The sequence below is a fragment of the Cyanistes caeruleus genome, chromosome 7 (assembly GCF_971803275.1).
Source record: "Cyanistes caeruleus chromosome 7, bCyaCae1.hap1.1, whole genome shotgun sequence".
Lineage (NCBI taxonomy): Eukaryota > Metazoa > Chordata > Aves > Passeriformes > Paridae > Cyanistes > Cyanistes caeruleus.
In genome coordinates, this window is record NC_141707.1 from 12,850,736 (window position 1) to 12,864,480 (window position 13,745).

Genomic DNA, 13,745 nt, shown 5'->3' on the forward strand with positions numbered 1-13,745 from the left:
GCTCTAAACTGGAGCCACACTACTGGGTGCTGCTATAATGACCTTCCTCATGAATATGTATGGCCAGATAAGTGAAGCAGAATAAAAGATTAGAAACTTTTAACACTCAAAACTCTCCAGAGCTTCAGCCCTGGAGATTGGAAAGGTATTCTGCTTCTTCAGGAGCAAAGCACTGAGCAAGCTGGGGGGGAATCTTTGTGGTCCATTGTTTTGTGATTTCTTGGCCTCTAACAAAAAAGGTAGAATAGAGGACCCATTTGTTGTTCTGTTAAATATTTTCCATACAAAAAAAGCAGTAATGTAAAATGCAATAAGAGTTATGTACAAAATTTAAAAAATTAACCATCAAGGAGTCATGGGCTAATTACCAAGAAAAATCTGATGCCAGGATGCATCTGGGTATTAGGAGTTTGAATTCATTTCAAAATAGATCAAATTTAATTCTGCACAAAATGGATAGTATTTGATATAATCATAATGAGCATTATTATATACTGTGCAGTGAGGGAACTCAGCTGAGCTTGCCAAAATTCACTCCTGAAATCACCGCCAACACACAAAAAATAGCTTCCCCCCACAGGCACAATATTGAGGAGTTTTAAAAATACTTCAGGGTGATTTTAGAGTTATGCTTCAAAAGTACCTATTTAAGTTTAGGAAACTATGCCGTGTTACTCATTGCCTGGACCAGGACCATTGACTTTCTAGGATCTCTGATGTTATGACTTTGTGTGGTCATTCAGTGACCATCTGTCACTCATCTTGTTTGGCTCCAAATGCCCTCTGCTCCATTCACCATTGATTTTATTTTATTTTATTTTTTCCAACAAGAGAATCATAAAATAAATGTAGCAATTACTGCATTCAGGTCAGGGGGAAAAAAACCCACCTTTTGTCGCTGTAAATTGTTTATGTTGTTCTAAACTGTTGGTTAGAAGCAGCCAACAAAAGGAGAAATCATTTTATAGGTGCCCTTTCACACTGGGATCATTAAATTCAAGTCCACGGTTTCATTATCAGCTTCTATTTTCAGAGAGGTAAAAGTCATCTGCAAAAATTTCCATGTTAAGTTTTAGTACCACAGAGAAGGCTTGACTTTGCTGCCTCAAGTTCCTCGACCTTTCTGAGCTCCATTTGACTGTTTTGTGGTTCTCACAAAACCTACAAATTTCCCCTAAAAACCACATTGTCAGCAAGTCAGCTGCTCTTCTCTCCCTTTCAAGGCTGACTTAATCCCCTGGCATGGCTCCCATCCCAGGATTTGGGCTCCCAGTCCCATCCAGGGCTGTCTGGTGCAAACCCAGGGAGTGCACCCCAACCCCTGCCCCAGGCTCTGTGGATGGCCCCACACCAGGCTGATCACTAAACAGCCTGTTTGTCATGCTGTTTCTTTCCTGTATTCCAGCCAAATGTGTTAAAAATGGCAGCCCTGAATTTTCATCTACTCTTTTGACTAAAAAATATCTTCAAACACCTTGCAAAACCACCTTGAGCATATGCTTTACTTTTTACATCATCCTGTAAATTTCAGGCAATTAATTAATTAATTAATTTCAGTAATGTTTCTGTTCATTAACAGCATAGCCACCTCTTGAATAAATTACATTTAGCATGGGTATTAGCATTTCATCAGTAATCAATAATTCCCTTCATCAAGCTGGTTCTAAATCTGGGAGGAAATTTACCTTTATGCAGTTGCCTTCATCTTAAAGCAATTTTACTAAATCCTACCCTGAGGCAAAAAGTCTCAATAAATACCTTAGGTGCAGTGTGTCCTCACCTTGGGGAAATCAGGAGCTGACATCTGTCTCAGTGGGATTTTTGAGATGCTGCCCTCAATATTGTGACACCTGAGATCCACAAAACTGAGATTTGTACCTTGCTCTCCTCGCATGTGGAAGAGGGAGGAACCTGTTGATACACAAAGAGATTTGTTCAAGGCCAGGTTGGATGGGGCCCTGAATAACCTGGTCTGGAGGGTGACATTCCTGCCCAAATTAAATGTCTTTTAAGTTCTCTTCCAACACAGGCAATTCTGGGATTCTGTTTTGCAACATTCAGAACCATGTACAGAAAACTGGTTTTGGAAAACAACATCTAGGGCACCTATGCAATGCTAACAGCTATCTAATCCACAAAATATTTTATTATACCACCTGCTTTTATTTTTTTCTGCTTTAGTGTGCTAATGGAAGTAGTAGCTCCAAGCACTTCTGAGCTGCTGTGAAAAAATCCTGACTTCATTTTGTTTTTTTGCAAAGACATTTTCCTAAGATAGAAGGTCTCAGGATAATGCATGCAAAAATTACACTCATCTACAAAATCCAGCTATTTTTTGCCCCTTTAAAGTCCCTGAACCATTAGTATTGTTCTGATCCTACTATTTTTTAGAGGAAGCCTGTATTTTCTGATGGTTTTAGATTATCACTTTAAAGATTCCAAAACACCCAATTAGCACCCAAGCTGAACTAGTTCTTTTGAATCCATCATTTCTCTAAGAAAACAGAAGAATGAATTCTTGGCTGATGTGGTTTCAACTTATGTGATGCCATTTTAACATGTATGAAGTCTTACTGTGAGAGTAGTTAGAAGAATCTAAACATGCATCTTGTGTGAAGTATGCAGCTTTTCCTCTACTATTCTTGAACATCATGGTGCTTAACTGTGAAAGTAAGTCTTGGAGGAGATAACCCTATCAGCTGTGGGAATATATGAAAAATAAATGCTCTCTGGCAATGCTTTTTGCAATATCTATGATTTCCCAAACTAGTAGCTTCTGAGTTGATGACTGATCTCCTTCTAAGATCTTGCCATTGCACAGGACCACACAGCATTTGAGGACAAAATGGGAACTGGCCATTTTTTTCCCCAAAAGTCAGTGTGTCTGCCCTAATTAAAGGACTTTCCTCCACCCACCTTGAAGACTGCTCTTTAGACTTGCTCTCTCATATTTTCAGGTACCATCTTCTCACTTCCTTTGGCCAGAGGTACACGTATTTTGCTGGACATTCTTCCTTTCACCAACGGCTTAAAACCCAAGAGATAGTTAACTGTGTTCTACCAGCTGTCACACTGAGAAACAGAACCCATCTCACTGCATTTCTGTGACTTTTCCTGAGACAGGACCTTGCTCAGGTTATCTGCAATTACCTTTGTGTGCAGTGAGTCAGCAGCTGCAGGATTTCCTTTACTTGTCACCGGAACTCTTGGGCTCCCAGACAGCTCCTGCTGAGGCTGCTTGGGTGGTGACTCCCCAGAGGAGGCTGAGAGTTTTTTAAGAAAAATTATATGCACAGGTTTACAACTGTGAAGTAATGTGCTAATGGAGGTCTTTATTGGTTTTCTATTGCACTTTGAAATGTTTTGCTTGAAACCTACTTTCAAAGTGTTTTCCTTTCATTTATCTCTGCTCTGCCAGCTTTAAAATGTTCTCTCTCAAACTTCTGGGAATTATAGCTTGATGTGGTGTGGGTTGTTTTTTTTCCCTCAAGTAAAGGTTTGCACTAACAATGCTATTTGCTTTCCAATATTAGAATGTGATGAATCCCTAATTACAGAAATCGGACTAGCACCTTGTCACCAGAGCAAAAGATAAAAACAGCTTTGTGTGAGGCTGCCCTGGTATCTATGCAGTCAAAACCTCCTTTTAAGAGAAATGTTGTTCTGTCTACAGTCTTGCACAAGCAGTTCTGGACAGGGAAAGTGGTGGGAAACATTTTAATGTGTCAAATTAATTTGAGCTGCAGCTTTTCACATGAAAAATCTCCACAGCTCCTAAACTACATGGATTTCAAACCACATGTACATTTCCTTGATTGTTTCCTATTAAGATTAATTTCTTGGAAAGCATAAAGTACAGGCACAAATTCTAAGCAAGAATCCTTAATTTGGAAACAGCTTCTGATTAAAAAACAGCAAAATATGTTGATGCTTCCAATCACCACAGAAAAACAATTAATTGCATGGCTAGCAGTTTGAGGCTAGAGTTCTTCCAAGAATTGTTGGAGTTTGCGGGAATAAGAAGCTATTTATAAATGTGAATTTTGTGTGTCAGCTATGTCCTAATAGAAATTTATATTCAAGCAAGCAAGCAATAATCAAGAACACTCCTACACACTGAGACTAAGACAAAATCTAAGAGTATAAACTACTGTACTGTTGGTTTTTACATCAAAATTATTTTAAGAGTTGTTGTCTTTGAAGGTAATTTAGCAAAAAATAGTTTGGTTTTGGATTTACAGTGTTACATGGAAAATATAATTTCTGCATGCATACTGCTGTAACAACACTTACTTGGGGTCTCAGTACTTGTTGCTTTCATACACTGTTTCCTTAATGTAGGGTCTTCTAGCTATTTTGCATATTTTGCTACCATTTTCTTTAGTAATCCTATAATATTTTTTTCCTTTATTTAAATACCTTGCTAATTCCAGTCCTAGCAGTGAAAGCAAGTTCTAACCCATGGCTTACACAGATGAAGTGTACTCAGGTTCATAATTTGGTATTTATATTTGAAGTATATTCAGTGTACTTGATGCCAATAAGAGTAGTTTGGGGAACACAAAATTAAGTAAATGACAGGTAAAACACTTCACTATCCCATCTTCAATATAAGAAATTATCTCTGGGCCTGATTCTGACCTCATTTGTGTTAATTTAATATTAGTTAAGCTTAACTGACAGGAGGGGAGCTATTTTCCATTTACTAGAAATTACATGACACCAGAGATTCATTTTTATATATCATGTCTTTACATTTCCTGATACAGGATAATGAAGCTAAGCACCTGCTCAGAAAGTGATTGCTCGTTGTGATGACTCCCATGATGTCAAAACGTCACCTGGGAAAAAAAAAGTCATTGTTTCCTTTTAATAAGCAAGTTTAGAAAGCAAATGTCTGTTGAAATGTGCCTTTAATCTTTATTATATAAACAGGCATGTGGCATCAAGCTAGTAACTGCCAGGAGGTGCAGAGCTTACCAGGAATAGCTGCAACGTGGCTGCAGTGACCAGCCCTTTCCCTCTCCTTTCCTTAAGGCCTCCCTCGTTCTCATGCAATGAGACAGAATGGAAATGGAGAATGTCAATGCATTCACCACCTTAGGTTGGATAATAAACCCCATGTTCAAGTTTTTCAAAAGTTACCCCCACCAGAGAGGTAGCAGAAGTGAAAATGCAGGCTCCACCTGCTCATCACACCAAGTATCTAATGGGTGCTCTTGGTTTCAAGATCTGTGGCTCTTGAAAACCTGATCCTGCTGTTGCTCTGTAAGACTGAAAGGACAAGATAAAAAGTTCAGTCTATTTGCAGTATATACTGATAGTCATATTTTTCCTAACCTTTATGAGCTTTGTAGAGAAAATAACATTTTTAAAGTGGAAAACAAGAGAGTTATGTGGGAAATAAGGGAATCAAGAAAAATGAAGTAATAATCTCAGGTTTGGCACACTACTCAACAGTTCAATATGGGCCTCATTGTGTAGTTTATATATAGCTTCATTATAAGCAAAAGTACAATTTACTGTAGAATTATTTTCTGGAAAGCCTGTTTTATGCATCATGTACTTTCCTGGCACCTTACAACCATGCTTAACCTGTATAAAATTAACTGTATTTATGGGTGGTATCTGAACGAGCCAAACATGTTGGGTTTTTTTTTTTTTTTTTTTTCCTCCAGCTTATTTCCTAAATCAGACACAGTAACTTAACTCAGAATAAAAGAAACCTGATGAATTTCAGCTTTGGTGAGACATCTGCAGCCAGCCCAGTTTCTCTCTTGTAGTAAGATGGATCACCCACAGAAATTTCCTTTGGGCTTGAAAGTGAGCCCTATGGCTCAGCTGGGATATGGCCCATGTCTCAGGCTGAAAGGATTTTGTATGAGAGCAGAGTACAAGGACAAATAGCTTTTACTTATAAAAAAGAAAGAGTGGGTAATTTCGAAGGTATTTTACCTCCACTGGAACTACATTTCTGTATAATGCAAAAGATGAATGATAATAATCAAACAAGTAATGTTATTGTAAGTGGTTAAGGTGGGGAGAGTTTTCTGCTGTGTAGGAAATCAGAAGTCTTATCTGTTGTCAAAGTCCATGTGCACTTGTCTTGCAGAATTATGCCTTCAGGTGGTAGTTAACCATCCCAGTGCTCAGTAATTACTCTTTGGCTTTCTTATCAGAATGATTGTGTTACTGCCAGCATTTGAAGAGTTCTGTGTAAAAGAAGTTCATATGTAGTTCACCTTAGGTCTTCTATGCCATGTATTAGCTGGCACTTCTTCGCACCACAGACTCTCTTCTTCAGGACACATATTGTCCTGAAGAATAAATAAATATTTATCCTGAAATAGAAGCTATTTTACCTACATCAAATCATGAAAAATGTCAATCAATATACAATACAGGGTCCTGGCTCACTAAGATTCACCTGCATTTTCATTTCAGTTCAAGTCAGCCATCTTATTCACTAAGTATCCATTTATACTTAAAAAGGAAGACATGGGGTACACAAAGTTTTCAATTAGAGGACATTATATAAGCTTAGAACAACCATATTTGATTGTTCCTTATGATTGTTATATAATATAATCTTTTAGGGGGGTAAAAAGCAACAAAACAAAACTCTGTTTCTCTATTGTGTGATAAAGACATGGCACAGCTGATGAAGGGAAGGTTTCCTGGCTGCCCATGCTCACAAATCACAGCCCCTCACCTGAGATGCTCCCCCCAGCCTCTCCCTGGTGATGGTACTGCGCTCTGAGAGAGCTGCTGGGCTTCAGAATAAGAAAAACTGGTAATTCATTACCATGTAATGACCTTCCAGAGTGGGAGCTCATCTCAATAGCATATTAAAGCAACCCATTCAGGTATAACAGAATGGATAGGCCAAACAAGATCAAAAATCCCTGAGCCATACACTATTTACTGCCAATTGAAAGATAAGCTTCACAGGAGAAGCTACTGTATATTTGCCTTCTGGTATAAAACTATTTTTAAATCTCCAAAGATATATTTAAAAATTCATTCAAAGCCACCTGTCACTCTAAGGTCTGTGGGAAGAATGGACTTCTAGCTCAAATCTTCAAACCCTGTGGATAGCGTTAGTTCTCAGTGTAACATTTCAGGATTTCATATATTGAATTTATATACATGTATAGATATATACATATATAAGACATACCTATGTGTGTATATATATAGAAGAGATTAGATAGATCAATAGATAGATATAGACATTGTCATGGCAAGAGGACTCATTGATAAGAAACTTAAGAAAACTGGGGAACATTTCTCAAAGCAATAAGTAAACAATTCTCTATTTATTAGTATGGTTTGCTCATAAATAGACATTAGACATTTTTTGGATATATATCCTGTTCCTATTAGCACCTTGGGAAGGCAGTAGTTAAACTTAGGACCTGAAGCTGTAGTCAGAGGTGAGCAATTAGTCAGGGACAAATAGGCATGAATTAATATAATCCAAATATTTTTTAAAAAAGAAAAGAAAAGCATTTGTGCTGTTTCCTGGAACAAGAGAAAGAGCAAATGGCATAATAGTAGTAGTGGCTGTGCTTATTCACTTGCACCCAGCTCTATGCAAACCAGCCTTCACCTTAGTTCAGAAAAATGATGTATCTGCAAAACATTGTATAAAACTCTCCTGTGTTCCTTCAGCTGAGCCTGCTGCTGGAGATGAGTAACAGAATTTAAAACCAGCTTTTGCATATCCAATCATTATAAAGAGAACTAGAGAGCATTATTTGAATTTGTTTTTGCCTGAAACAAAACAGAGCTTTCTCTCTCATTATATTTTAAAAAATAATTCCACTGGTCTTGTAAAATGTCTTTAGAATTTAGGCACTAAATGACTGGGTGGCATAAAGAAGAACAGGTTGATTAAATGCAGAAATGTGTAGGAATGAATGTCAAAATCCATATTTGTTACAGCTTATATTTTGGGAGACATCCTGCAATTTGCCCATATTGTGTTTGAATGAATAGTCTTAAGGTATAGCATAAATTTTTGGAATATATAGTAGAAAGCTTTGTTCATACAAATTCCCAGCACTTTTAGGCAACACTGCTATCTACTGGGACACTTGTTCAGACCATACTGAAGCCCTTAGAAATGGCAGGGAATAAAACTGTTGTGGCAGCAAACCTGGCAACAAGTCCAAGATAATGCCTGACGCCACAGAGGGCTTTGTACCAGAACCCCCCCTGGTAAGTTGTGTGAAAAATCAAACCTCACACTTGTAGCCAGCCAACAGCTAAAAAACTGCCTGAAGGCAATGGGAACAAATACCTGGAAGGAAGAGGATTTCTCCATGTTCTCCCAACAGTGGTAGCACAAGGGTGTAATCAGTGATAAAAGTTGTAAAATTTGTCTGAACTGAAAAACCAATATGCTCATGGTTTTCAAATGAAATAATTTCAACAGCAGAGCCAGATTCAGTATATCTAGGAGGTAATTCAGTCTTTCTAGGAGGTAATTTTTTCTGCAAGCCCAAGCTTGCTCAAGATACCTGTGGTGTGATTATTTAGTAAAAATCATAGTTACCCGCAGAAGCAAATCCACTGTTATGGAAAGCTGGACATCTTGTCAACACACCACCAAACAAGTGCTTTCAGAATAATTGTATTCACTTTTTAGACAATCATAAAAGTTGGAAGTCTTAAAAGTAGGACCTCTTAAAAAGAATATTGATTAAAATGAAAGCTACAAATTCTGTAAATTTAAAGTATGCTTAAAAGCTCTTTAAACTGCAAACTTAATCTAATTTACAGAGAGGGAGACCTTGTTCCCTTTCATTTGGGGCTGGGAAGCAGAGTGGGCTTGAGCTGCAGAACTTGCCCATGCATTTTCAATTACTCTAGTGAGCAAACACTAGTACTAGACTGCCTGTATCAAATCAGCTGCAAAACAGTGGATATAAAAGCAGCATTCTCTTGCCTAGATGATTATACCTGTTAACACAAAAACTTATTTGATGCATATGTGAAGAATTCCAGCAGATGTCTTTTTGATGTCGAGTATGAAAGGGAATACACCTCATTAAATGGCACATCAAAAGGATGAAAATGCAATCATTAATCTATGTTTTATGACATTCTCCTAACAATGTATTGTAGAAATCTATATTGCATCAAATAGCAGAAGGATCCTGAAAAATTCCTTGAGTGGTAGAAGGACTCTTCATACTCTTCATTTTTTCTATCTTTTAAATTTCCTAGGCTCTCCATTTTATACCTGAAGATAGCCATATTCATCCTCTTCTCACTGGTGCAATTTTGAAGTCTGCACAACAGAGGCAAGGTTAGAGGTGTAAAACATAAACACATGTGCTTAAATCCTTCATCTTGGCAATAAATTGCTGCATTTAATCTATTTGACTCTCTGAGCATACTGAGCTGCTGGTGCAGTGTGCATACCCAGCCAGCCCTAAATTAAAGCAGCCTAATTTCTTCCCTGACTCACCCAACTCCTCCTTCTAATGTACTGAGGAACGCTGCTATGTCTGGTGGCAACACCCCAATGTCAAATTTAAATTGCATTAGATACTCTTTCTAATCAGCAGGGAAATCCATAGTTGGCAAGTAGGGAAGATCTCCATCCTCACTAGCAAGACAAGAAATGAGCTGCAGCTTTGAGTCAGGATCTCCAGCCCTGACTTCAGCAAGAAGTGGTGTAGTTGTGGGCAATTTACCTGTAGCACTCAGCTCATCATGTCTGCTTCTTGTGGAAAGAAAAAGCAGTTATCTGAAGCTTGAAGGTTTTTGGAAAGAAACTGGCAAAACAGGAAGAAATTCCCCCCAGGTAAAACCGACTCAGGCAGTTAAAACTCCGCGTTAATAGACTGCTGCACCCCTCACCTGCTTTCCTTGCTCCATCTTTGTGCCAGGTCCAGATGACACACTGGAGGACCTCACTCCCCTGTGCCAACCTGCTGTGTCTGCCCACAGACATCCAACCTCCTTTGCAACATCTGGGCATTGCCTGGAGAACATCAGCTTATGTGGGGTTTGTTTTTAAAGAAAGCAGGTTTTTTCATTGAGGGGTTGCTCTTAAAAGTACAAAAATAGGATATCATCTTCCTATGGTTCAATACACTAGAGCAAATAAAACTTCCCTGAATGTCTTGTTGACAAGTTTTCTGGCAAGGATTTTCACTTAAACAGAAGCTGGAAACAAATATTGCAGGAAGTTCACAGAAGATTCCTCCTTCTTTAACCTGTAAATGAGAATATTAAGACTGGAAGTATGCTTCCACAGAATAATATTTATCCAATAACAGTAATGTTACCTATTTATGCTATTAAAACCAATCAATATAGTCGTAAGTAAACATGTAAATGTTCATTAGACTAGAGAAGATACTCTTCTGAAAATATTTTCTTTCTAGCTACCGAAAGCAAATACAAAAGCTGGAAAACCAATCTTAAATTTGTGCTGACATAGGAGAATTAAGAGAATTTAAGGTTTCAACCTGCAGGATTTGTCAAAGCAAATTTTGTCATTTAGAAATACTCCTGTATTACCTACTTACAGGGACATACATCATTCAGTCATGAAACAAAAGTGATGTCATATGATTTAACAGGATAATTAGCTATCCATATATCCATTATCAGATGCCAAGAAAAATCATGCAATATTTCTGAGATACCTGTCATAGTTGAAAACTTACAAAGAAAAATGTTAGTAATTCTGAATGAAGGAAAAATTCAACATTTCTCTGGTCTTTACATGAGCTTTTGAAGAAGCAAAACACAGTTTTCTGTGTAATATATGCTTTTGATAGCAATCATTTACATACACTTACTACAGACTCAAAAAGTATTCGGCAAAGAGGGATTGTGATGTTTGAAACATCTGCTCTATGTTTGTAGGTGGAAACCAAATGTCCAGAGAGCATCAAGGTCTTTCCAGGCCCACGTGGGCTCTTCCTGGTAAGCTTGACACTGAACTGTCCCCAAGACACAGAGATTCCTTTCCCTCATGCCTTCAAGGATTTACTACCCAGCAGGTAACTATAATCTTGCCTTCTGTATTGAATTTGACACCAACTTGAGCCCTGCGCTGTGTTTAAACCTGCAGCTGGCTGCAGACACCCACAGAGCAGTGAGGTGTCTGGAGATGAGAGGAAGGACAGCACTGCCAAGGATCCAGAGGCTTTTGTGATTAAAAAAAGGCAAAATAAAGATAAGGGAGATCCTTAAATTGATGGACTTTTGTGGGAAATGAAATCCCATGGCAACAACTTGAGAATACACTTCGAGATCTATCAGGGGTTGATCTCCTGGCCAAACATTCTGGTCCTGGACAAAATATTTCTGGAACCTCAAAGTATTAATTGTATTAATTTTCTGTGGCATAAATAACACAAGTGGGTTTTGTTTCCTTGCTAGGCTGGCAATGAGAGGTGACTTCCTGCCTGCTGTTTTTAATCTGGCAGGGCACAGGCAGAGGTGTCTGTCCCAGCACTGTCCTCAGGTGTGCTTCACACACAAGCATCCCAGGAAGTTTTCTCTAGCAGTCAAGTCAGAAGAGCACCAGCACGTTTGTTTCTGTCAGGGCAATGGACATGGGCTCAGGTCTTAGCAGTTTTCCACACAAGCCTCAGTGCTCTGTGAAACAGACCCTCACTCCTCATGCAGAAAAATGAGGAATTAAACCCTGGTGCATGTACATGTAATGGCAATTTTGCTTATTAAACTCAAGCTGAATTCATCCTACACTGCCTTAGTAGAGCAGCTGATGTTAAATCATGTGTGCAGGGTTGCAATAGCACCTGTATGAACCCACTGCAGTGTCTGTGAGCCACTGCTCCCTTCACTATCACCGCAAATGTGAGCTACCAATTGCCAGGTGCCTTGAGCCGTGTCCAGCCCTTGCAGCTTGCTCAGCTTTGCTCCTGCTGCAACCCCCCCACTACTGTTTATTTGCATTCAAAAGCCATGCACATCCGATTAGGCATTAAAACACGATTTGACTCAGCTAAGACCTGTTTGAAAGCCTAAGAGGAGTGAGAAGGAGGGTCTTTCCAGTAGCACCTCACAGGCAGGGAAGGATAAGCTTTAATATCCTCTGCCTAGGCTTCATAAAGGTGAGATTTTGTCTGCCTTCACCACAAACTGCTCCCAACCTTTATCTCTCCCCCTAGCAGCAAATAGCACAAACAGTAATAGAGCTGTCAACAAACCAGCTGAATTGAAACAGAATTTTTCTGAGTCACTTCTTAAACAGTAGTAATTAAAGAGAAAAGAGTACTTCAAAGTTTGTACTCAGACTTTTCAGCTTTCAGCTATGAAAACATCTCTGAACATCCCCCTTTTCTCTCGGGTTTTTCTCCCTTTACTCTGAAGGTCAAAGGTTTAATTTGTATGCTCGTCGCTCTCTTTCACTTTCCAACATATCCCTAATTGAAATTTGACACATATACCCATTAGCAGAATTTATTCTTTTTCCATGCTTCATTAACAATGCTCTTTGCTATATTACAACGCTAATGCTCATCATAAAATGCTCTCCTATGCAATGTGGCTTACAATGGATGGTGATTGACGGTATCACAGGTAGCATGGAATCTAGAAGGTATAACTTCAGGTGCTGAAATTGCAAGCTGTGGCAGGAATCTCAACAGCTACGGACGGATCCTGACTTTGCAAGGTCTGTTAGAGGGTGTAAAATGTCAATAACTTCTCTGATGCTGCAGCATAAGCCCAGCTAAAGCAGAATCCACCCACACCTATGTTCTCTGAACCCGAGTCTGCCACAATGAACTTCTGGCTGAACTAGATCATAATCTACATTATTCACCTGAAATGCTGAATATAATTTTCACTACTAAATTGTCTACAATTGGGTCTTGTAACTAGAGAAGGAAACTCAAAACCATAAATGTAAATGAGCTTTTCATTTAAAACTGCAATTTCTTTCCTGATGTACTGTACCTCTTGTCCATGAAGTTCTGTCTTTTTCGGAAAATGACATTTTCCTATGGTGTATAAGTTTCATTGGGTTGTCATGGAAACTGGCTCTCTTTTTCTTTCTTTCTTACTCTCTGTCTCCAAGCCTTTCACCTTGAGAGCAAAATGGTTGTCATTTAGAGCGCATAATTTTGCAGGTTAAACTTTCTATGATCACTCAGATAGTGATGAAATACCATCCCAGAGCTCAGGGAGAGGGGAAGTGGGAAGATGCTCATGTATTTCCAAAGAGGATAGTCAAATTCTTCAGTGTCTTTTACCTCCATCTTCGCAGCAGGGACAAAGGGTGCGGATGCAACACGCGGAGTGCGAGCCAGGTTCTGTGCTTTGGGCTTTACACAGTGTGGCAAACAGGCACTGGCTTCTCCTGCCCAGCTCCAATGGGCTGGGCTACACCTGCCCCAGGGCTTCCTGGCCCTCAGCAAACCCACACATCCTGCCAGGAGCCAGCCTGGCCCTGGACACACAAGAACTTGTCCTGCCACAGTGACTCTGAGGGCTGAGTACAACTCAGGGCAGGGAGCACACAAAGAGCCTCAGAGAGCAGAGAAATGCCTTTGTAGCCCAGGAAACTGGCTTCAGTTTCACTTAATGGTGGCTGAGGTGAAAGCAAACTCTTGTAAGGCAAGGAGAGAGCATGGCCTCAGGAAACAAAACATTGTTTGGAACGCTTGTCTGGGTATTTAGTGCAGCCAAAGGAGCACACCGGAGAAAATGGTGGCTGGAGAGGCACAGGGCTTGTTCTTTTGTTCAGA

The 13,745-nt window shown here is 39.3% G+C and overlaps 1 protein-coding gene across 4 annotated transcripts in view; it reads left to right on the plus strand.

Moving 5' to 3' along the window:
* The window catches only part of LOC111931945 (uncharacterized), a 193,271-nt gene that overhangs the window by 88,784 nt on the left and 90,742 nt on the right, over window positions 1-13,745 (plus strand). For 2 of the 4 annotated variants that reach the window (XM_086897293.1, XM_086897294.1), the window contains one exon: window positions 10,891-11,027. In XM_086897293.1, the coding sequence (XP_086753419.1) occupies window positions 10,891-11,027 (137 nt within the window). The remainder of the gene's footprint in view (window positions 1-10,890; window positions 11,028-13,745) is intronic. The other 2 variants (XM_086897296.1, XM_086897295.1) reach the window with 1 other exon arrangement.